General features: G+C 33.9%; 1 protein-coding gene across 5 annotated transcripts in view; it reads left to right on the forward strand.

The window, feature by feature from the left end:
- The window catches only part of celsr1a (cadherin EGF LAG seven-pass G-type receptor 1a), a 238,322-nt gene that overhangs the window by 141,274 nt on the left and 71,497 nt on the right, over positions 1-25,551 (forward strand). For all 5 annotated transcript variants that reach the window (XM_051934936.1, XM_051934931.1, XM_028812174.2 and 2 more), the window contains 3 exons: positions 19,589-19,746; positions 20,380-20,543; positions 21,198-21,323. In XM_051934936.1, the coding sequence (XP_051790896.1) occupies positions 19,589-19,746; positions 20,380-20,543; positions 21,198-21,323 (448 nt within the window). The remainder of the gene's footprint in view (positions 1-19,588; positions 19,747-20,379; positions 20,544-21,197; positions 21,324-25,551) is intronic.

Genomic DNA, 25,551 nt, shown 5'->3' on the forward strand with positions numbered 1-25,551 from the left:
TGTTATGCATGCTTTTTGTTAAGCATGATCTCCTTAGGATATTGAATAAGATTATCACTAAACCTAAACTAAAATACCAACCAACTCTGCAAATAGTGGAACACAAGAGCAAAGGTTTATTGATGTAATCAGGGACTGTTTTTAAGCACAGTATGCTAAAGCACCAATGTGGTGAAAGCCTGTCTGGATTTAGTATTTTATAATAACCAGGATAGAACTGAGGGGGTGATAGTCGCCATACAAGAGAACAGGTTTAAGAGCATTTTACACATAACGCAGGACAGGTACAATCAAAAAATTGGAATGAGTGGGGAACTAAAAAAAAATTACACTGGGTAAAAAGATAAAAAAAGAACTGTAAAGGAAAAACAGCTGTATAAGACATCTAAAAGTAATAACTCCAGTGTGAATAGTAGGCCATATAAGAGCATGATGGCAGCCATTAAGAAGGATATGGCAGTTAGAGATGAATATTGTAGATAAGGCAACAAGTGGATAGGACTGATGAGCTTTGTTGGGCTGAATAGCCTGTCCTTAACCTAAATCTTTTTAATAACCTGATTCTAAAACTAATACAAAATGGTCATTCAAACAGTACACTTAGGATGTTATTTTAAGAATTAAAAATCTTTGAAAAATCAAGAATAAATTGTATTTATCAAAATCAGAACCATACACTTGATAGTATACATTTAAAACCAATTGGAATTTATTGTATATGTTCTTAACATCACCATCCAAAATTAATCCTTAGTAGTTTTTCTCCTTTTTTTCCTGCTTTATTATTGAAATTGGTGAATCTTACATTTTTTAAATCTATTTATACTTAGTAACTTATTATTTGATGATCTGAGTGGCTATTATTTTAACTACTGTACAGATATTTTGTTAAGCTTCATGATCATCCAGCCAACTGCAACTTTCTATTTTTATTGCCTTTTTTTACCCAGTATTTAGGCTGTTTGCTCTAGCAGAAGCAACTCATGTAATATTTTAATTTAACAGGCAATTACTGAAGAAAAACGGAGAATGAAAAACATGCTTTTAATGTTTTTTTTAGAAAAGGTATAATTACATAGGTTTAAATATAGTGAGAGGTGACTTTATAAGAGGTGGAGTGTGACAGGTAAATGGGCACTGTTTGGAACCAGTTACTTTGCCAAACTTTCATCTGTAGCACATTAGTACAGTATCTGCTTTCATACTCTTCATATTTCCTCCAATTGAGGACATCAGGTGACTTTTTATGTAGAAAGAAGTTTTAATACTTAGAAGGAATCTTATCTTTCTTGGCCAGTTTGTGCAGCAAGACATTACAAAAACATGCCCTGCAGTAGCCTGTAGTGATGAGGTTTATGTGTGCTGCAGGAAGGAAGCCTGTGTTTATGAACTTAGGAGCAAGTAGCCAAGTGTAATTATCTCATGGTCTGAGCTTGAAATTAAATCTTTCTGATGACATAATGGTCTGATAATAAGCATATTAAATTATCAATGTGACTGCCAGCTTTGGGATGAAAAAATAAGTTTTTTTTTTCTTTTTCTTGCTGCACTGTCTAGTTTTGCTGTTTTTAGGAACACAATATAATAAAAAGTAAGAGACAGAGAGGGAAAGTGATGCCTTAAACTAGATGACACTTCCATAAATAATTGTATGAACTTAAAGCACCTTAAATATTAGGACCTATTCACTCTCGGTTAGCCTTCACTCTTGTACAAACACATGAAAGTTATTGTGTGTTTTCCATGCCTCAGATGTTACCCATGTTTTATGAAAATGTCAGCTGGCAGACTGTACTAGAGAAATTCAACTTTGAAAGTAAATATTTATATCTGAAAAGCTGTAGGATAAGATCTTTATATGAGATTATTATCAACGTCCAATGATCTGCTATTATAGTACAGTACTATAATACCACCCCTGTTAGTTGGAATTAGTTATACAATTGGAAGAACTGCTAGGATTATACAAGGGTAGCAAATTATGAAGTATGAAGAAACACTGAAGTGACTGAATCGTTTCATCTTAACGAAAACCAAGGTTAAAAGGTAACATGATCAAACAGTTAACAAATGTGAAGGGAGTAAATGGTATAGATGTCAGCTGTTAAGATATCCCACAAGAACAATACCCATAGGCCACCTTATAAAGCATCGCCTGTTGTAACATTTGAATCAAGTTTGAAGACCCCGCACCTTGGTTACTTGATTCTTCTGTTTTCATAGTTATATGTTTTTATTCCTCTAGTTATATCCTTGGCAAAGTCCTTTAAATATGTCTCAGTAATATATTCTTATCTGTCCTTTCAGTAATTTAATGTTTATTATACTTGTGTTTTTAAGTTTAATACTATATTGCAATATTATGTGCACTATGAAGCACCTTGTGAAGTCACATACTTATTAATAGCTCTGCGTAAAATTAAGATTCATACATTTTAGAGCGAGAGACACAACAGCACAGTTATAAGCCTTTCACAGCATCAGCATCACAATCAGTATGGAGTTTGCATGGTCTTTTATCTAAATATACTTTTTCTTTTCGGATTCTACTTTAATCGCACAACCCAAACATATGTGATTGGGGTTAAAAATGACCTGGAGTATGGTTTTGTGCTTAGGTGTACCTTGTGATGGAACTGGCATCCATCTGTAGTTGATCTGTTCCTTACATGCATATACATGCAATTAATGGATTTTCATGTTAGTTAGTGCAAAGGTAAGTAACACTTTAATACGTTCTCTCATGCTTTGGGTTCATTTTACATATCCTAGTGACCGGTAGTTCACTGAATGCTATAATCACTCTTTTCTGTGGTGCTTGCTACTCCTAATTTATATTTGAGGATATTGCAGTCTCCACAAGGGAATCATGTGAATGCATAAAAAGTTTTTTTTTAACCTATAGGGAAACAGTGAGCTATTGTAGATGCACTTTATCTTAGCAGTTTTTCAGCCTATTAAGAAAGCAATGAAATCAAATGAAGGTAAAGCTAGTTTTTCAAGTTGGCATGGGTGTCTAAATATAAAGTATATCAGTATATAAAGTACAGCATATTCCATTTGAAAAATTTATTTGCAATTTTAATTAATGTCACAGAGTTTAGAAAAAAGAGTTTGCAAAAAAGTTATATTATATACTGTATAGGTTATGCAAAGAAGCACCTGATGTCTACTACAAAAGGTTCTGTATCCTGATGGCATCTATTTGGAATCTCTGGTTTCAGTGCAGTTGACATTTAGATAGACAGAACTTTACTTGTCATCAGAGGGAAATTTGGCTTTTTACAGAAGCTCTCTAAATAAATAAATACATAAGTAAGTAGATAAATAAATATATATACAATATAGTCTGAACACAGACCTGAATGACTAAAAAGGAAGAAATTAAAAAAAGAAAGAAAACTTTTGACTTTGCAGTCACAGGGAGGCATTATGTAGACATATTGCTGTTGATATAAATGAGCCCCAGTAGTGTTTCTTGACACACTTCTGCTGAATAATTTTGTTGGCTAAAAGTACTGTGTTAGTATGTCAGAGAGAGGATGTGCGGAATTATTACAGGATTATATATACTGTATATCCTTTAGTCACAAAAAGAATAAAACACTTTTGCATTAGACATGTGCTTTGTGTGTAATGCTGTCTTGATGCACGGAGACTCAACAATTATTCACTGTGCCCATCAGAAAAGTCTAAATGTGCAGGACATTTCTGTAGAAACAGAATGGCATACAGTATATCCCATATATCAGTAGAAACAGGGACATGAAATTCAATTGGGAATTATTAATGCTGCCAGGTATTTGCAGATTCTAGAGAAGATCCATATACAGTATGATGAAGACTAGGATTAGGATTCAACTTTCATCAAGAGTGTAATTCTAAGAGAAAAGCAGAAAGAAAGTGAATGTCTTAGCAGACTCAGTCAAAGCTCAGACCTGTATTTATTAAAAAAATTGTGATACGACTTGAAAACTACATTCCTGAAATGTATAAGGAAACCATCCGCAGCACATTAGAAAGAAATCAACCTATTCTGTCAGAACAAATGGGCAAAACTTGTGGATAGTTATAAAAGTGACTCATAGCTCTTTTTGCTGCAGTTGGGTACTTTTTCAGGTATTGACCAAAAGACTACGGTCTTTTAGTTAATAAATATTTTTCTCAAATTTGACTTGTTTCATTTTGCAAGAGAATGTTAATTTGATCATTGAAACAAATCCTGCTTGAATACATGATGAACTACGTATATTTTTAAAGTCAATGACTCTGAATATATTCTACTGTTAGATTTTATCAAATGAAATATGCTTTCTGCCATTTATTTTTTTCTTCACCATCCTTTATTTATTTTGTAAAATGAACTGCTCTTACAGAGTACCTTAAAAGTACATACTGTACATTCTTGCCAGTGTGCTATATACTCAGCCTGTGGGGTTTGGTGTTACATTAAAACAAGTGCACACTTACACTTTGCCTATGATCAAGTCTGATTAGTTGTTCACTATTTAGTGTAAATGAAATATGATGCCTTAAGCCATTTGATTAATGAAACTTAATGTTTGTGTGAATTGAAATTTTTACTCATATTTGTGGTTAACTTGTAAGCAGTTATTTGTTGATTTCCAAAGGTAACCTTGAGTACATTAGAGCTTCATTTATTAATGTTTTTTATCATTTATTTCACGCACAACATATTTGCAATATGTATTTTTAGACTTTTTCTAAAGCATTTTTGTTTTTTCATTGCATAAGTATCCCAAAGCATTATTTAATGATCAGGATTTCTAAGGAAGTACCTCAAATCAAAAATGAACACTAATATAATTTTGTAAATAAAAAGATGTGACAAAGCACAATGCTCTAAGTGAAAAGTATGATCTCCATAGGAAATTATGTAATGAAGAATTAATTTGGCTGTTTTCTGTGTGAAGTTCCTAACCTCTTCAATTAAATATGGTCCCCAGCAAACAGGCATGTGCATGCATTCTCCTATAATCTGGACTATTTGGCATATAACCAAATGCAAAAGAAACATTTTCTACTCTTTGCCAAACAAATTCTCCATCCATTTTGATGATTTTCTCACTTTTACCTACAAGAATAGTATTTTGTTATATTATTGTAAGTCATCATGATGCAAGATAAATATATTATTGTTTCTGAGGTTCAGTTTTGCAGTTTTATTTTCTTGTGTTCAATTTAAATAATTTTAATGTTTGCCCTGTAAACAACTTGCATTGTGCATACCAAATGACCCTCATTTTTCTGAGGCTCACAAAATACAATGCCAAGTGTACTGTTGTGGTTTTTGGGGTTGTCATCAATGTGGTAAAAACTTCAAGTAATGGCTTTAGAGAGATCACTGCCACAGATGTAGAGCTTCATATTGTCCACAGCACTGTAAACATGTTATTTTCATTTTTCTCAACAGGCAGTTTATTTTACAGAGCAGCTTTAAAATTTCTATATTTACTCTCATAATTCTGAAACAAACAATAAAGGGGACTTTATTTTATTGTTTTACTTTGTAAAAAAGTATGTCAAAGCACTAACTATATAATTTTTTTGTGTCAATAATTGGAAGAAAAACTTTTAAGAATCATTATTATTTTTTAGGATTGTAAAATAAAATATGTAAATAGCACAAAAGTGGACACATGATGTTTTTATGACAAAACATTCACAAGTCACACACAAATCGTGAATGAAAATCACACTTTTCCAATGAAGGGTTTGTTCTTTTTTTAGATAAAAACACTGTGTTGTCACATCATCCTTTTCAAAAGTGAGAAAAAAAAATGAGTAGAATGAGACAGCAAAGTTAAGAAATATCTATACATCTCAACCTATATTTAATCTCATTCAGGCTCCCAGACACCACCTGGACAATTTGTAAATTATTTGTTTATATATTTGATTTACTGTATCCATCCATCCATTTTCCAACCCGCTGAATCCTAACTACAGGGTCACGGGGGTCTGCTGGAGCCAATCCCAGCCAACACAGGGCACAATTCAGGAACCAATCCTGGGCAGGGTGCCAACCCACCGCAGGACACACACAAACACACCCACACACCAAGCACACACTAGGGCCAATTTAGAATCGCCAATCCACCTAACCTGCATGTCTTCGGACTGTGGGAGGAAACCGGAGCGCCCGGAGGAAACCCACGCAGACACGGGGAGAACATGCAAACTCCATGCAGGGAGGACCTGGGAAGCGAACCCGGGTCTCCTAACTGCGATTTACTGTATATATTCTATAATTTTTTTGACTATCCATAAAGGAAGTAAGTACATTTCATATATTAAAAATCTCCCTACTCCTTTGGGTACTGCCCGGTGTGTTTTTGTTTTCTTTCTGTTATACAGGGAGTAACTCAATTGCAATGGTATGAAAACAACACCAATTAATTAGAAACTGGTAAATAAAACAAAATAACTGTAAGAACGGTATTGATAATGTCCTACACCAGTATAGTATAAACCCCCTGTCCTAATATAAACAACACCATTTAATTAGAAACTGGTAAATAAAACTAAATAACTGTAAAAATGGTATTGATAATGTCCTACACCAGTATGGTATAAACCCCCTGTCCTAATATAAAGAAATTTGGTATTTCCAAAGCCCCTACCCCCCTTAAAGCAATGTTATATAGCACTGCAAATACAGCTGTCACAGCACAGTAAGGCTGAGGTGAAAGTCTGATCCCACCTAACAATTTACAAAGACACCATATGATAAGAGGTCAGTTGTGAAGTGCCATTTTAAATAAATAATTGAGTCCCAGAGCTTGCAAACTGTGAATGGGTGTGGGTATCCGAATGAAGGTGTCACTCTGAAGTTGATTAGGGGGATTGGCTGATCATACATTCACATGTGAATGTGAGCAGGTCAGTCAAGTACTTCACTCATACCTCAGAATAGGTGGCACCCAGTAGGTGGTGTATATAGGGAGCATGCATGGCACTTGGGGACAAAAAAAGGACATTAGAAAGGGCTAGAACCGTGCTGGGGGTATCATCTACACCTGGCTCAGTCTTCAGTTGAATAATTATCCTCAGGCTTAAAAAGTTTAAAACCTGTGTCCTAGAAAAATCAAATCAAACCATTTTAACCTCCCTTAACCCCGACCGTGACTCTGAATTCTATGTTTTTACAGTTAAGCAAAGTAAAGCTATAAAGACAGTTTTAGAACAAACTAAAACTGAACCGTTGCTCAAATTGAGCAATAGTGATGATGTTGTGAATTGGTCTTCAGACTTTAGCATGGATAGTGAAACTGATGTATAGGATACTATATGACTGAACCGCAGTGATACACCTGTTAACTTTGGTCACATGAAGCTTGAGCTTGGTGTGACAGTAGCTGCATGGCAGAAAGGCAAAATGCTTGCAATCAAATGCAAGGACAAAAAAGACATCAGCACTCTAAGCACAGCTCACAATGTAGCAACTGTCAACACTACTGGAAATGTTTAAGTCACTAAACCTTGCACTTAAAGTATTAACACAATGGGTGGGATCAATAATTCAGATCAGGCACTGGTCTTCTACCCTCTCATGTGCAAACAACAGAAAAAAATAAGAATTATAAGAAAAATGTGTAAAAAAAAAAAAAATATGCTTTTACTGTTCCAATTGCAATGTCATGCGAGTGACATGTACTTAATCTGCATCAGCATAGCAGTGGACACTACACATACATTTCCTACTGTATTTTTGTTGACATTTTGGTATTTACATGTTTCTGTTACATGTAATAACATTTTTCTTATTGAGAAAAATTCATTGTTTTTGGTTCACTTTTCTGCAGGTAAACATAATGCTAAGGAGGTTAAAGATGTAGTAGTATTTGTATATTTGCAAAGTTGGTAGCAGCATCAAGGTTTGCCCACATACTTCAGCAGATTTCTAGTGGTAAAGTTATTATTGCCCTGGTAGCAAAATACTGTACAGTTCTTTAGTATTATAATGCACTTTTTATCTGCATGTAAGATTTAATGTAGTATTGCTTTTTTAAGTTAAATAAAGTTTTTGTATGTGCCAGTAACACAGCACAAATTTGCAGTAATGTATTTGTGTTGTATCACATCTTCATTTTTGCACGATGTATGTATTACTAATCTGCAGTTTGTAATATAGCATGCTTCGGCCTCACAAAACATCTCAAGCCTTTTTCCAATTAGCTCTGCCACTGCCATAGGGATAACTACCCATGTCTGTGTCAATGTCTACTTTCACCGTGCATGATACAGTTTTAGTTTTAGACAAAACCTTGGTTAGCTCTTTAGCATTTCTGATTTACATGAATTTTGTTTTTCACAATTTTAGTATGGAAAGCAGGGTGAAAAACAGGGTGTCTTTTAGGTTCAATTTAATAAACATGTATACAATGTATGAGAAAATAGACACTGTGTGAAAGTGTGTTTGAGTATATAAATACTAAAATATTTACTGTACATAACTGTATTATGAGGTATACTCGATATATGTATAATAAAAGCTGCACACACAAATTTCTATTAAAACCTGTATGCTGTTCTAAAACAGCAATCTCAAACACAAAGTCATACAATATTTGTAGTGGATAGGTTAAGCAAGAACAGGTATTAATAGGCATAGGAATTTTTCCTGAATAACATTCAAATATGGTCAGTGTTATCTTCTTCCTGCATGCCAGCAGTATCTTTAGAACATTTCATACAAAAAAGGTGAAGCACATATTTCCTCTGGTGTGTAGTCAATTAAGAGCTGAATCCTGAACTGACAGTATAATTTTGTAGTCCCAAAGGAAGCCTGTGAGGAGCTTGTTTTTGGAAAAAAGAGGTGGGCAGCCACAATTGCACCAATGTTTAGTGGTTGGTGTATTTTTTCTTTTCCATCAACAATTATTACTTTTTCACATCTGCAGTGAGAAATATTGATAAAAAAGACTATGATGTTTAACCTCTTTTTCCTGATGATGTGTGGTAAAATGTTTGTATTAAATTATTTTTCATTAGTAAGATATTGGCCACTGCAAAGTATAACAGCATTTTAGTAAAACTGTAGTAAAAGAAGAAAAGTAAAATTCACCATTGATTAATTTTTATTTTGTGTACTTTTTAAGTGTTTTATACTTGTGTGTTACAGTATAACCAAAATATTTAATGCTTTTTTTACTCCCCAGGATTTATATATTTAGAGATTTATAAACAAAGTTACTTCAGAAACTGGTTTTCTGCCAAACCTAAAAAATTGTTATGCTGCTATATTTTTCCTTTTAATGCTTAAAAGAGTGATTATGGTCTTGGGTTACATAAGACAGATGTTCTTTAACAGCTTTCAGAAGAATAATTTTAACTTCCACAAAAAGACAAGCTGTGTAGCTGCTTTGGATTCAGTAGTATTACAAAGTAACCAGTCTTGATTATGAACAAACTATTTATTTAAAAGGTTTGCAGCCATGTTTAAGTTTTGTATTGCATTCTTTTAAAAGATATGGCAAACCTGAAAGAAACATGTGATCAGTCTTGATATATTTTATACTGGGGCCACAAGATATAAATGTGGTTGAGTACAAGCCATTGTACAACTTGACTGAGCTGGGGGAGACAAATGGTAACTCATGAACTCTTCAGCTAATGAAAGTTAGGAAGTGTAATTTACCATTCTTTCAGCAATAGTGGTGTTGACAACTGAAGGCATATTTTAAGTGACCTGTGTAATTTGAAGGTGGTCTCAGTGATATATGGGCACACACAATGTGCTTTGAATGCCTTGCATTTTTAAGGTAACACCGAAAGGATATGTCTATCATTTGAAGAATGAAAACCAAATATAAAACAAGAAGTAAAAATAATGGGAATTTTTACGTGAAAAGTATCTCTGTTAATGCAGTTTCAGTTGCAACTGAACTTTTAACAAGTAGCTCACTTTACTTGAATGTTCTTTGCGAATGCACATAAGTATTACTGGAAAATCTACATATGAAATATAAGCATGAACTACAAAAGGGTTTGTCTATGAACACCCATTTTCTGTGTCCAGGGGACCTGCACTTTTTCATTTACTGTTAGTTTTTTGAACGGAACAATATTTTTCTTCTGTTTTGATTGTCATTTGTTTAATGTGTTTCTTTAAAAGCCGGGAAAGCATAATGTGCTTTGCTTGATTTATTCCCTAAAATTCCCTTTTATTCCCAACACATATTGCTAATTAGTGAAAAGTTAGTAATTGTGATAGAAAAGTGTCTATAATCTTAATCCAGCCTTTTTTATCATCCTTTTATGCATGTGAATATGCTAAGCTGCCTCATTTTTTTCTCTACTTTAGATCATGGTCCTATTTGATAATACAAAATATTTATATAATTAGATGGAATTCTTGTGTAAACACAAAGCTCTGCTGCAGTTGTCACTATTGGTTTTAAATAGAGCTAAATCCATTAAAGAGGTGTCACAATCATTGAATGGGAGATATTAAGTCTGTCTGAATTATAATAAAGTGACATACATTTTGAATAGGACATCTTATTGCTAAGTATCAAAGCATGCAAACTTAGGTATAGCAAGCTTATGCATTCTAACTTGCATCACATCCAGGCCTGAAATGTTGGAACAGTGGAAGTGTAGCTATATCTCCTTATTCAACCTCATACACAGTAATAGCTTATTATATAAGGCATGTGGAATTGGAAGCCATGACTACTGCCTATCAGATTATTTATTATTAATATTTTCAGTTCAACAGACTATAACTTCTTAAAATATACATAAGATACAATGAATGCTTGGTAAGACAGGACAAACTCAACAATCTATTGAGAACAACTTTTATGAAGTACGAAAAATGTACCAATCCATAAAAATCAGATGAAAATCCAATAAACTGGAGTTCAGTACACTGCATTCATCAAGTGTTGGAAAAGTAGTAACAAATCCAAAGAACTGGAAGCATGCTTTCTACTTTAAATGATTTACCATAATACACTTTAAAAGGTAATCTTATTTCCTCAACTTAATAGACTGTGATTAAGGATTTACAAATGGTAACATGCTTCTTTGTGATTTCCAGACTGGTATGTCTGCCAAGATTTTATTTTTTTCAAATGAGACATTAGAAGAGATTATTTTTACTTTCTCCTTGTGCATATAAACACCTCTTAAGATTGATTTGCAAAGATGATCTTGTAATTCAGTAAAAAAAAAAAATAAAAAACATACTTTACTAATTTTAACAGTATGTGTGAAATGTGTAAATGTTGGCATAATTCCTTGAATGTCAGCTGCAGGAAAAAGAAAAAGGAAAATGCTAATTTAAACATCAGTGTTACTTATTTTGGTACTTTTGAGGTTTTTTGACTTAGAAAGGAAGGTTAAGTCCACGGTCTATATTTGCTGAATCTTTTGATATTGGTCTTATAGCCTCCTAACTTCAACATAGCTCTGTGTTGCCATAACTATGATTTAAATTATTCTAGACTCTTGTTTTAGCCTGCTGTTTTTCAGACCTCTTAGCCTTTAAAACATTTCTTTTTATCCCTGCAAAATATTACAGTAGTATTCTGTTAGAACAGCACATACTGAATTCCAAAACACAAAGAGAAGGAATTTAAGTTAAGCTTTCATTTGTATTGTGTGGGAATACACCCTCCTTAGTAAGAGCTCTTCTCATTGCCTTGAGCAGTGTTTTAGCACTTTGCCTTAGCAAAGGACATCTGCATCTGGCAATCACTTGGCTTTGTTAACGGCTTAATAGTGAAATCTCAATTACATCAGCCAGCAATTAGCCAAGAAAAGGTTTTAACATAATGAAGTATAGTCTTGTTGGCTTAATTCTCTTAATCACCCAACTTGGCCCTTTCTAAGAACTATTTTTGAAAATGCAGTCATTGCTACTGCATACTGGATCAAGCAGTCAGGTCTGAATCTTGCTCCCAGTCACTGCCAGCCTGGTTTTTGCACATTCTCCTTGTTTTGTGTAAACTGCTGGGTATACCAGTTTAACTCCCACACCCCCATTTTGTGGATGTTACGGTAACTGGTGAAACTAAATTAGCCCATGTGTGAGTGCAAGTGAGAGTTTGTCCTTTTGTAGGCTTTGCACTGAAATGGTACCCTTTCCAAGAATATTTCCTATCAGTGCTTTGGGAAAAGGACCCAGACCTTCACAACCTTGAACAGGATTAAACAGGTTTGAGAATGGCAGGTTTTAGTAACAAGGAGTTATCATTATTGAGGCCGGACCCCCTTATCACCAGAGTAGTGTTGGAAGTTTTAACGCCGCTGTTATATCTTGTTAGCAAGTTAATGATGGAAACCGCAAAGAGTAGCATTAATATATAAAAATTACATAACTCATTTAGTGTGACTGATAATTTAGGAGTTTCAGTGAAGGCAAGTGATGTAATCTGTATGCTTATTTATGGAAGGCTTACTAATTAAAAACCATATATACTCTGCATCCATCCATTCCAAATCAAGATCATGAGGAACTAGTTCTGAAAGCAACAGATATGATGCATGAACCAACCAATGAGACGACATATAACACAGAATAAATGAACTCAAATAAAAACTAATTTAGAGTTACTCAGTTAACTAAAACTGCACATCTGTGTGAAGCAGCAATAAACATAGAATATCCTGAGGGAAAAAAAAAAAACTACATGGGCATAAGGAGAATGTGCAAGACATCACATGCACAAGTTCTGAACCGTAGATTCAGTCACTGACAATTAAACTTATGTGTCACTGTGTGCATACACTAGATTAACTTCCAGAATACTGTAATATTTTCTTTTTTATGTATCTAAAAGATGATAGTCTTGCTATTGTACAGTTTTGAGAAAACACCTTCCACCACTTGGGACTTGACTGGTCAAAGAGGAGCAGGCTGATTTAAGTGGAAAAGATAAAGGGGATAAGGAGCTGGAAGGGTGAAAAATAACACAAGTATCGCCCAAGACTTCGGAAACTGGCAGAACAGAATCTGTCTAATAAGAGTAAACCAACATAGCTGCTGGTAAATAGTTTGCTATTCTTATATTTCAGTAACACTGAATATCTACAAGAATCTGAGTTTCCCAAAAGTCTTTGAGGGTCAACAACTTAAAAATTCTCTGTTTTATATTTAAATATTTTTGCTTAACAAGACGTTTTTATTTTTAAATATATGAAGATTTTTCCCTTGATTGCTGTTAGGGCATTCCTTGTAAAGAAAGCAACTTTCTTTTATTGGCAGACTTCACTAGTGTGTTTCTCCTTATTTGGTCATGTTGAAGATTTAAAAGGTTGTTCATTATAACTACAAATACTTTAGAATTTCCATCCTTCAGTTGCAGCAAACATGGGGCACACTTTGAATATGATATTTAAAAAGCTGTCATTAAAATATTTGCCTTAATTGTCTTAAATCATTACCTTTTCATTTTTATCAGTCAGCCATATCCTCATCCTCTTTTCTGTGCAACATGTGTTTGCCATGAAGGCAGCAACAGCTTGGTCATTAGATTGTGTGAAATAGTTTATAAGTGGTGCTATCAGGGTGGAGTTACAGAAAGAACCTGGTGCCAAAAGCCACTAAACTCTGTCAGTTAAAGACATGTTTTTGTTGTTTTTATATTGTTATTGGCTTCAGGCCATTAATTATATGTAGTTTGCAGAACAACTTTGCCACTCTGCAGGAAAATCAGCAAGGAACTCAAAGATCAGGCTTTTTAAAATGAAAGGAAGAGTTCGCCATTTCAGATTATTTCTTAAAAATTAACATGGGCAGCCAATGACTAAGTCTGTTAGGAGGAATTGTTGAAGCTAAATTGAAGTGTTTTTGTAGTCATGGTGTGATCAATCATAGCTGTACATTTTCTGAACTGAAAATAGTGCAGAGGTGTTTTACATATGAATTATGCAAGGATCAGTTATTAGATTTGTTTAATTGAGAATTAGAATATGTAGAATTCCTCACAGAATAAAAAAAACAATCATTTCCTGAATCTTTTGAAATAAACATTCTATATTTAGGGAATCCTAGGAATAATAGATGAAAATAGGTGAAAACACGATGAAACCTTTTAGTTATTCAAAATCTTCACAAAGCTGCATACAAACACATATGTGGATAACTGACTATGTGTGTTTATTTAATATAGTGTAGAACATAAAAAAGATGGGTATAATTTTGAAATACTGTTTGATCTCTTTTTAGATGTCAACACTGAGACCTATTAAGATATGATATACAATTTTGAGATATACATGTACAGGTTTGCTAAGAACTGGAGCCTGGCTATATTCTGTAATTTTATAAATAAATACAGTACTTTCTGGTCTTTTTCATCTTTTTAATGCCCCTATATATATATATATATAGAGAGAGACTAGAATAAATAGATTATATACGGATTAGAATAGTAATGTCCTGGCACATATCTCCTAAATTAATATAAGTATTTGAAACTTAACTTTTACTTTTCAGAGTGGAATAAATCTAGAAACATTTTGGCTTTTACTTATTACTTTGACTGCTGGGCATTTATCACCTATGCTATATGTGTTTAAAGTATGTTTTAGTTTTCCAAAATATATTATATCCGAAGTAATGTCAGAAATGCATACAGTCCATGCCTATTTAAATAAATTCTTCTGTGCACTTTATCAATATATATAAATACAGAAAAAATAGATTTTTCTTGTGCATCACTTTTCAACATAGTCTCCTAGGTTATTAACACACTCAGTCCAATGGACACACTCCAATTTACCAGAGCCATTTCAAAGTCACAATCAATATGGTCAGCAGTTGTGAATGTGAGTGGGCACTCTATTTGTGAAATATAGTTACTGAAGCAAAATGCTTCCTTTACCTTGCTGAAAGTTGATAGACGATCTGTTCTACTGATACACCTTCAGCCTACAAAAATAGATAACAACATACTGCAGTTCTGTAGTGCATACAAAAAGGGAAGCGCCCATGTTAACAATGGTGTAATGCACCAACAATTAACCAGACCAGTTTAAACCTGTGTCATAGCAAAATAGACAATGAAAGCTCACGCATACATGCACAACTACTGCTGTAGGCAACAGTATAAAAATGTTAAAACATTATTACCAACACTTTTTGATTTACTATTGTATTTTAATTATTATGTATTGCTCTTCTTCAGAAAAAAACAATTTACTGTTCATATTTGTCTTTCAGTTGAAGTTGACAGGGAGATGATCTCCTCTCAACATATTCAAAGATGTACAGGCTGCAGGCATATACTGTATATTTAAATGTTTAATGGGTGTATGGGTAGCACAGCCAAAATTAAAGTGTTTGCTATTTAGAGATGCAACAGATTCACTTGATGCTGGGAAGGTAGTGTTTTCAAACATGTACAGTACAGCTAAATAATATTACACTGCTGACCAAAACATATTTTTGTGCAATGTATTGTTCCATTTGTATATATGTTCTGAAAATGTACTTATTGTTAAGTACTGACTATCCATCAAAATGTTTAAATATTAATTCTAAAAAAAATATTAGATATTGGATTGGTACCTCATAATTTAAGGAAGTTGGCTTTGTGTTTAATTTTCACATTCTTCCCATGAATGCGAGCTTTTTTCCAAGTGCGCTGGTCTCCTGAAGCCCAGAATTGGATATAGCAGATATAAAATTGGATGGATAGGTGTAATTATGATACTGCATCTAGTGTAGGGTCACAGAGAACTTGAACTTCACTGAAACAGGCACTGTTTGCTTATACTACTTATTCATTGCAAAACATATTTTAAAATGTATTTGCATAATAGTGCCCATGTTGTTGCATAGTTTGCACTCCACTACATTGCAAGTAGCCAGCCGCTTATTCATTTTAACTGCATCATTGTAGCTAGAAATTGTGTATATATTTTCATGGAAAACATTACTATTCGATATTAACAGTTTCTGTTCTTGCAATTTTACTGTCAAAATAAGCAATCCTTTCTGAAGATATCCATTTGTCTCATCATCCAGCATATCTCAACATTATGAGGCACAATGTCAGAACCAGTCCAGAACATGCATCAGTCCTTTGCAGGGCACACTTAATCACACACCCACTCTTGTTTATATGGGGCAAAAGTAATCACTAATTAGCCTGACCTGAATTTCTTTAGTATGTAGGAGAAAAACACAATCATCTACCCACATCCAGAATGTGCAAACTCTATAAAGATAATGCCTGGGTTGGGGAAACCTCTGTGGCACAATGTTACCATCATAAAAAAGGAATATTTCAATATTCCATATGCACATTTTTGCCCCCAAAAATAGTTCATTAAACCAATAAGACTTTTCTAAAACTAGCCCCAAAAATTGCAGGTTTTTTTTTTCGGCAACTACAGAACAACTAAATGTGAGAACCACCATCTGGCAAAATTTCTGACAAAATATTTCTGTATATTCAGTTAAACAATTGTATCATTGCTCTTTGTATCTCTTTTGGCAATTAAGCACAATTTAAATTTTATTCAATAAATATTTAATTTAATGCATATTAATTATGTATTAATTATGCATATTAATTACAGTGCTTTTTGCTATTTTTATATAAGCTATTGATATCTATTCAGCTACATTTTTACTTTGTGAATTTTGTCTGCCTTTTTAATTTTTCAGTTTATGAGCCAATGGCTCTTTGTGCGTGTGGTACCTGCAAAGAAAGAGTATATGGCCACAATTGAGACAGACAGTAATGTTCAACACATAAGAAGAACTCACCAAAAAAAAAGTATCAAGAGTAATTCAATATTCAATACCAGACGCAAAGCATTCTATAGTTTTATATTTAAGGCCACGTTAAAGAAAAAATGTACATTGTAGTACACTAAACGCCCATAGCATGTGGAAAAGAGTAAATGACCTAACATTGCCATATATGTTTCATTTTCTTAAAATTGATTTATTTATTTGTTTGTATACATTTTCAGGGTTGATGATGATGATTAAACTAAAAAACGTATGGAGAACATTCATACCACTTTAATCACTATGTGCCTATTATTGGTACTTTGGTACTATACTTTCTGTACAATGAATAGAATGATTGCAAAAGTTTGCATTGTATATTGTACAAGGATTTTGCTGGAGTCTGGTATCAGACACAGGAAATGGTTGTAAGTGTAAATTCAGTAAACGTAATCTTGAGTAAAGTAGACCGCAAATACATCAAGAGAAGGTGCAGTTAAAGTTGGGAGAATAAAATGTATGCTCAGTCAACACCAAAGACTATAGAATAAAAACAAACTACAGAGGAATGGGGTGAAAAAACCTAGACTACAGATACTTTTGTTCTCTAGTTGTAATTTTTACATTTAAAGTACAGACACAATTATGTTTATACTGAAAGTGATTATGAGGACCAGCTAGACAAAAGTACATAAAAGAGTGCACACAGGAAAAGATACACAGAACCACGTAATCAGGCAGAGCAAGACAAGAAAAAAAAGCCACCACATTCTGTTCTTAGAAAGTGAAGTATGGAGAGGAATAAAGTTACCAGGTTTCAGACATTACTTTCTAGTTTTCAAATAGTAAATGTCATCATCATTTCTTCATGTGTGGTATAAGTTACAGGTTGTGATTTGTGAATTGTTTATTTTATACTTCACATGTAATTAATAAATGATGGGATATTTATAGTGAAACATTTTTCTACATATATAATATACTTTTCATCTTGTCCGCATTAGATTTTTTTTTGTTTTGGTTTCTCCCCTCCTCCCAAATACACTGACTTTTGACAACCTCTGAATGTACACAAATTGATTTCTAAAGGCTCATCAAGTGATTATAAGTAAAACATTTTTAACATTTGTTGGGCAGTCTCTTTTTACTGAAGCCCTAATGGTTGAAAATCTATGTATAAAAATGTAATATTTTTTCTTTCAAGAAATAAACATGTATGTTTCCAGTTAACCTTTTTTCAAAGGTATGCATTCTTCTAGAAACATTAAGCAGGAATATAATTTATAAAGAATATGTTTATGAGTAAATAATAAATAAATGATAAATAAAGGTTAAAACTATGATGCTTCTCAAACAGTTATCAAATAATTACAGCAAGGTACTGGCAGCGTTCATTACCAGGGTAAGCAGCTTTCCCTTTGATCAGAAAGTTTACAGAGGGTATAAAGGGGATGTGCATAACTTGTAACAAGTAACGCAAGACCAGGGAGCATTGTCTTTTATTAAATGATCCATACTTAAACAGCTAGAGCTACAAAATGTTTATTAGATGGCCCACACTTAAACAGCTAAAGTGGAAAAACTTCTTCTTCCACTGCTTTACACCACATATAACAGACATTTCTTATGGACACTGCTACTGCAGCACTTCATGTTTTCCCATATGAGCCATTAGTTGCAGGCACCTGTCATCTTATCCATTTTTACTTACATGAGTATGATAGTTGAAGGCAGATAATCACTTAAATTATTCCTCCCTTACTCCTTCAATGAAGAAGACAAGACCGTACAAAAAACAATACTACAGCAAGTAGGCAGCTTATTGGGATCATACACAGTAGCAGATACTGTGTAGCAATAGTTGATGTGGACTGTGTATGATAAGACAAAAGCACTAATGTAATAATGTATGACTGAATCCCAGACATTTTGAAGCTTATTTCATATTGGATTGTTTTTTTAAACAGTTCTCTTCAACCTTTTTCCACAGATGGTAAATTTGGTGAAATGTTTAAGGCCATAAAATAATACACTTTGTCAACAATAAAGTTGAGTTATACAGTGACAGTCAGACATTAGCACATACAATTCTGTTAAACTATATAGCATGTACTGCACAACCCCATTTTCATTGATTTTAGCTCATTTGCCAGCCTCTAAATCTTTCTCAATCTTATCTAGCCTCATATCTTTTGTTTCCTGAATTAAGACAACCACTAGCTTGACTGTGTTTGGTTGTTTGATCATTCTTGACACATTTTAGACCCAGTTTTGTGTGAAACATAAGGAGGGTGACTGTGTTCTTGATATTCCATTCTGCATTGAAAGTCATTTAGTGTGTGCTGTTCTCTGCTTTTCTCTCTGAAGTCACCATATTCTGTTTGCCAGGTGATGTTTTCAGTGCAGGCATGGTCATCTACTATATATCAAATAAAATGTTAAACTTAATATACACCTTACTCATTGCATAATACAGGTGTCTTCTATTATTTGAGATAGCTGCCAGATTAACTAAATCACATTCAAACATCCATTTTACTTAGAACTGTGATTTTGGCAATATACAAAATTAGTAACATGTGACTTGTATTTTGTTTAATAAGTCTCATCTTAGGCAAGCAGTGTGGTGTAGTGGTTAAGGCTTTGGACTTCAAACCCTAAGCTTGTAGGTTCAAATCCCTCTACTGACACTGTGTGACCATGTGCAAGTCACTTGACCTGCCTTTGCTCCAATTGGAAAACTAAGATAAATGTAACCAATTGTGTCATAAATGTTATAAGTCGCCTTGGATAAAGGTAGCAGGTAAATGTAAATCTTTGTTAATTTTTCTATATGTACTCAAATTCAAACATTTTATTTTCTTTTTCCAGCCTAATATTGGAAGATTAGGTATTCCTCATGGGCCATCTGGTGAGAAGGTTGCGGTCGTTACTGTGGATGACTGTGACACAGCCATAGCAGTGCGCTTTGGTAATATGATTGGAAACTACTCATGTGCAGCTCAAGGAACTCAAACTGGTTCAAAAAAGTAGGTCTGCTTCTGTGTGGCTTTGCTTCTGAAGCTTTGCAATTAAAGAAAGAAGGATTGGGCATGTAGCCGAGTTGCCACAACCACTAGTGTAAACAAAAAGAACACTGTCTGTTGCTATGCTGCTGCTTTACATAAATGAAATTGCTGTGTTAACATTTTAATGGACTTTATATTTAAGAAAAATGTTGCATTTGTATGTTGTGTTTGCTTTCTTATCCAGCAGTAATCTGTTTTATTTCAGTGAGTGTGCATTTATGTTAGACTCAAATAGGAGTAGACTCATTTTAAGTAAATTAATGTGCATTTCATTTATTTTGAGTTACAAAATCCTACTTTATAACAAAATACAAGAAGAAATGTAGTATTTGATTGTTTTGAATTTAGTTTATAAAGTTAATGAATAACTTTCTGGACTCTCAGACAATTTTTAAAGGTACTATGTAAAAATAAAAATAGCAATTAATTTGACTACATGAAAATATCTAGTTAATATTTTGGGAAATTTTGAATAATTAAACATAAGGCGTTAAAAAGTCTGTAAAAATACAAAAAGACGATTATCCTATCTTCTTTTGAAAGAAAAGATGGATTTCATTAACCTTTTCCTTTGTTATCATTTACTGCTAACAGGTCATTAGACCTAACTGGCCCCCTGCTGCTTGGTGGTGTCCCAAATCTCCCAGAGGATTTCCCAGTACGAAATAGAGAATTTGTTGGCTGCATGAGAAACTTAACAATTGACAGCAAACCCATTGACATGGCCAGCCACATAGCTAACAATGGAACAATTGCAGGTGGGGAATATATACTGAACTTTATAAATATAACAGAAAAAATGTGTTCTTGGTAGCCAAGCCTGTAGTGGTCATTTACTATATACTTGTGAGGTACTCTAAATAAAATTGAACATGAGCTAATGAAAATCCATATTGTATTCCTGTTTTTCTATAGATATGCTCCATATCTTCCATATCTTATAAGATATATGATATGTAAGATATATCATATCTTCCATAGATATTTAAATATTAAAAACATTATAAACTTCACAGGTATGATAGACCTACTTTTAGAAGTGAAAGCAAAGGAAGAATGTCTAAAGTTGGAAACCGACTCAGTGTATTGTTCCAGTCTCTTTCAGTTGCTTATAAATTTTTTAATTATTAGCACTTATGATAATGCAAAATATGTTAACGGTTGGCTTATAGTGATAAAGTATCAAAAATAAGCCAAGGTAAATTATTGTTAAACTTTTGAAACAGCTAGGAATAAATGACCAGAGTTGCATTGTCTTATAATCATAACATTACATTTTAGTAACTTAAAACAAAGGATACTTAAACACAACATATTTTGTTTTGAATGGGCAGGTAAACTAAAAACTATAGATAATACACAACAGAATGTGATTAGTAAGTGATTTCTTTTTTCTTTTTAATGATTTAAAGGCTGTGCTGCAAAGAAAAACTTTTGTAGTATAAATATATGTCAGAATGGTGGAACTTGTGTGAACAAGTGGAATACATATAGCTGTGAGTGCCCTCTTGGCTATGGAGGAAAAAACTGTGAACAAGGTAAGTGGGACAGAAATGACATATGGATGCAGTACCCTAGTGCCTTTTTTGCTTTGGAAATTCACCATTACTTTTATTGTAAGGCCTTCTGATAAGGTAACATTTTGTGTATTTTTGTCTACTTTTCCCCTTTGCACCTTAGAATGGTCTAAATTAAAAAATATTCTACTTTGTTTTACTTGTAATTTTCAAAACCCTTTTCTAAACCTGCTTAATCCAATGCCCCTTCAAATCCCCTTATTTCCAAATGCCATTTCATGTTGTTAATTTTGTGTGTTAACAGGATTCTTTTTTTAAATGAGATACAAAGTTGTTTCTTGCATTCTTGCAAGTCTACATTAACACTTTTACTACTAGTTGCTTTCACAACATAGAAATGCTTCTTGAGATAAACACAATAATGCAATTTATTTAGAATGTATGGATAGTAGAAGATAGATATATTTAAGTATATATATTGTGACCTGTAGGAAGTGCTACAGCACCCCAAACACCGAGCACATCCACACAGACAAGTCCAGGGTGCAAATACAGTACAAAGGTTTATTGCAACCAAATGCATTACACAAAGGTTTCTCCTACAAAGTTGCATAACCATAATACAAATCTTTACTTTCTCTTATCACTTTTCTTCTCCTCCACTTCTCAAAGGCAAGCATTGTCCTCTTCCACCGACTCCAACTTGCCTGAGTGAGACTGACTGAGCTGCTGCGTTTATGCAGGACCCGGGAGTACCCTAACACTGGAAGTACTCCCGGGTCCTGCATAAAGGTAGCAGCTCAGTCATAGTCTGGCACCTCCATTATATTTGCCTCCTGGCTGGATAAGGATCTTTGGTCCGTTCCTAATGGGATGCCAGCATACTCACTTCTTTAGCTGGTTATGAAATTTCTTGTGTTTGCACTATTGCATTCATTTGCTTACAGCTAGTCTCTGCACTGGCTGACCACATCCCGTACATGTGTGTGAGTGCATGCGTGTGAGACGCTGCTATGCACTTTTTACTAGATTTAGGATGAGAAACTCATAATAACTAGAATTTAGCCTTCTCAAGGTTATTGCCTTTAAGTTACATTGACTTCAGTACCATAGTACATCAGCTACCTAATAAATTACAATTAATACTTCTCGTTAGCTTTTACAACAAGAGTGCCTGGTAACAGGCTTTTTAAGTCAGGACTTGTCTTCTAGCCATAGCAGAAAATGGATAATGTCAGTCTGCCTACACTTGGTGTGATCAATTACAGAATTACACTCAATTCATTTCCTGAACAAAACAAAAGAATAATAAATCATTACCTTTTCTTAAAAAAAATTGCCATTGTTGTCTACTTTTTGTTATAAATTCTGTAGTTCAGATCCTTTGTATTAATAATTGTTCACATTTTGTTAAAAAGATAAAAGAAAGTTAAAATAGTTTATGACATAAACATTTAAAATTGAATGTCATTATACACTTAGGCAAGTGTGATGCCTATCATGCTCGAAGAGATTTATGTTATTCTGTAATTTACATGCCAAATTTAAATTACTTTTTTGGCTATTAGTAGACAAAATAAGTGGTCAGTTTGGGACAGTTATATCAAGTAATAGGGATTGATTCTAATGGTGAATGTAATTAAAGAATTTTTTGTGTTTGTGTTTCTTATCTGTGCTGCATATTTGAAATTTAATGGCTTTTCAGAAATATATACTTTCACAATGTGTTTATATACAAAGATGAAATTGTGCCTCTCTGTCATAAGCAGTGGACATTTAAAACACTTTAAAATTCAGGCAGTGTTTTTGTGTTCCTAGGAGTCACTTATTAGTGTCTTCAGGAAATCACCGGTACAAGAAAGCCCCCACATATGATATACTGTTGCATTCATCTTGATGTCTAGTGATGCAAGACATCCTGCTTTTTGGGCTTACCTTTATTTTTGGCCCTCTATACCTACAAAATACAAAATCTTAGGCAATTTTTAGACCATATTTTAGTCAATCAATAGGCGACTTCAACAAAAATGATCAGAAAGACATAATTTTATACATGCCACATCAACTGACCCCACTAATGGGATACAAAAACTCAAAGGTATTCAATTTCAAAAGTCTTTGTAAAAATGGCGAGTAAGTCAGTAAGTAGGTATGTGGAGTGTTGTTTTAAGTTATTTTGAGGTTTCTGATCACAAATATATTTTTGATATTTAATTCTTTATTGTTGGTTTTAGACCTCTAAGAGCCAATCCCAGAACATTAAAATAATAAAAAATTAAATATAAGCATGTGGGGTATCATTTTAGACTATTTCAAGGTCAGTGATTATGGATAAGATGTTATTTTTGATTTTTTGTCCTCCACTAGAGATCTAGCCATCTACGGATCTCTGTCAGCGGGTGAAAAATGACAAATTTCTATTACCATTGACACAACTATTCTTATTTATTATGTACCTCTACCTTATAAAGTAAATCATTACATTTCTTGTGCACACCCTGACTTAGGGTGTCTAATGCTAATTTATTCTTTTTCATAAATTGATCTATTGTGGACAGAAACATATCTGGTGATTGACAATAGGGGATTCTGGGATTCATTTTCACCAAACATTTGTTATACAAAGTTAGGGACTGCTGTATATCTGCATAAAATGTATTAAAGGTCATTTTCATGAAGATTTTAAATTTCTCCTGTGTTAGGTATGGGTGGGTTCGTCCAATTTATGTCTGAACATTTTGAACCACTACAACCAATTTCATTGTCTGTGAATTCATTTGAAGCCACAACCACAAGCCAAGCAATTACAAAGACAGTTCTGTCTTCTTTCAGTCCATACAATGAACAATATTTAGGATTTACACACCTAGTTACATTCTGATGATGACGATACACTGTTCTATAGTATTTAATATAATTATTCCTTTGGCATAACAGCATTGTATTAACTGTCTGTAAAGTATACAGGACAAGGTAAGATCTCTTGAATAATAGTTTCAGTGGCAACAGTGGTTTAACACTAGAATTACCAGAGCCTACGAAAAAACTCGTATATCCGGCCCACCTTAAATCGCTTCTTAAATCCGTTCACACCTCTCCGCCAGCATCCTTTGTCCTCTAAATGTGCTGATAAAAGACAAGCTGCCAGCAGCCGGCTATTCCATCCCCCCACCGACTTAGAACGTGAGCGAAGTTTTCCCAGCTCACGACTTGATTGATTATGTGGGAGTGAAGTGGAGTTTTACAATGGAAATAAGAGATCATTATTCTAAAGTAATTTGTGTAAACACATTGTTAAAACAGAAACTTTTTCATATTTTAGTAATAAATGTTACAAAATGTAGTAGGCATAAACTATAGAATATATAAAGCCCAAGTTCCAAAGATCAAATAAACACTTTCACAAAAGCTTCAAGAATAATTCAACAGCTTCTGTGGCGTAGCGCGCTAAGATTTGCCTCTTAGCGCAGAGCAGCTTTTCCTTGCCTCACAGACCCGAGTTCGATTCCCCGCTGGGGATGAAGTGTTGCTTTTTTTTTTTCTTTTCTTTTAAACCTCAAACGGACATAAAATTTATACATTGGTATGCACTGTCAGTTACTGAGATCGTTATATTTTCATGTGGGATGTTCCTTTTCAAATATTTTTTTAACAATTGAGACTGCAATTAACAGGAACAACTATCCTTATAACTTATTTTTAAGATCCATAACACACAGACAGACAGAGCACTGCGTAATAGAGAGACAGACAGGCAGAGAAGTCACTAGATATATAAATAAACAGGGAAGCCACGTGTACTGAAAGAAAAAAAGAACAACATGTGCGTTGTCTCTGACTCTCTAAGTAAGATCGGGGGAGGGGTGATGTTAGAGCGCCTGCGCTTATTCAGTGCAGCTGGGACAACGCACATGTTGTTCTTTTTTTCTTTCAGTACACCTTAAATTCCCTCACACCTCTTCATCAGCGTCTTTGTTTTGCAAATGTGTCGATCAGCACAAACAGCCTGCTATCCTGTCCCCCACCGACTCAGCTGAAGTCAGTCGCAAAGTTTTCCCAGCTCAAGTCTGTTTATATGGGTGTTAGGTGCCTTGAATTGTATAGGGTAAATACCATATATACTCGAATATAAGCTGAGTTTTTCAGCACCCAAAATGTGCTGAAAAACTTCACCCTCGGCTTATATTCGAGTCAGGTCCCGCTGCCCCCCGGTATGCGAACAAGCCAGTTTCCTTTTCGGTTTGTGTGC

The sequence above is a fragment of the Erpetoichthys calabaricus genome, chromosome 1 (assembly GCF_900747795.2).
Source record: "Erpetoichthys calabaricus chromosome 1, fErpCal1.3, whole genome shotgun sequence".
In the NCBI taxonomy this organism is placed as follows: domain Eukaryota; kingdom Metazoa; phylum Chordata; class Cladistia; order Polypteriformes; family Polypteridae; genus Erpetoichthys; species Erpetoichthys calabaricus.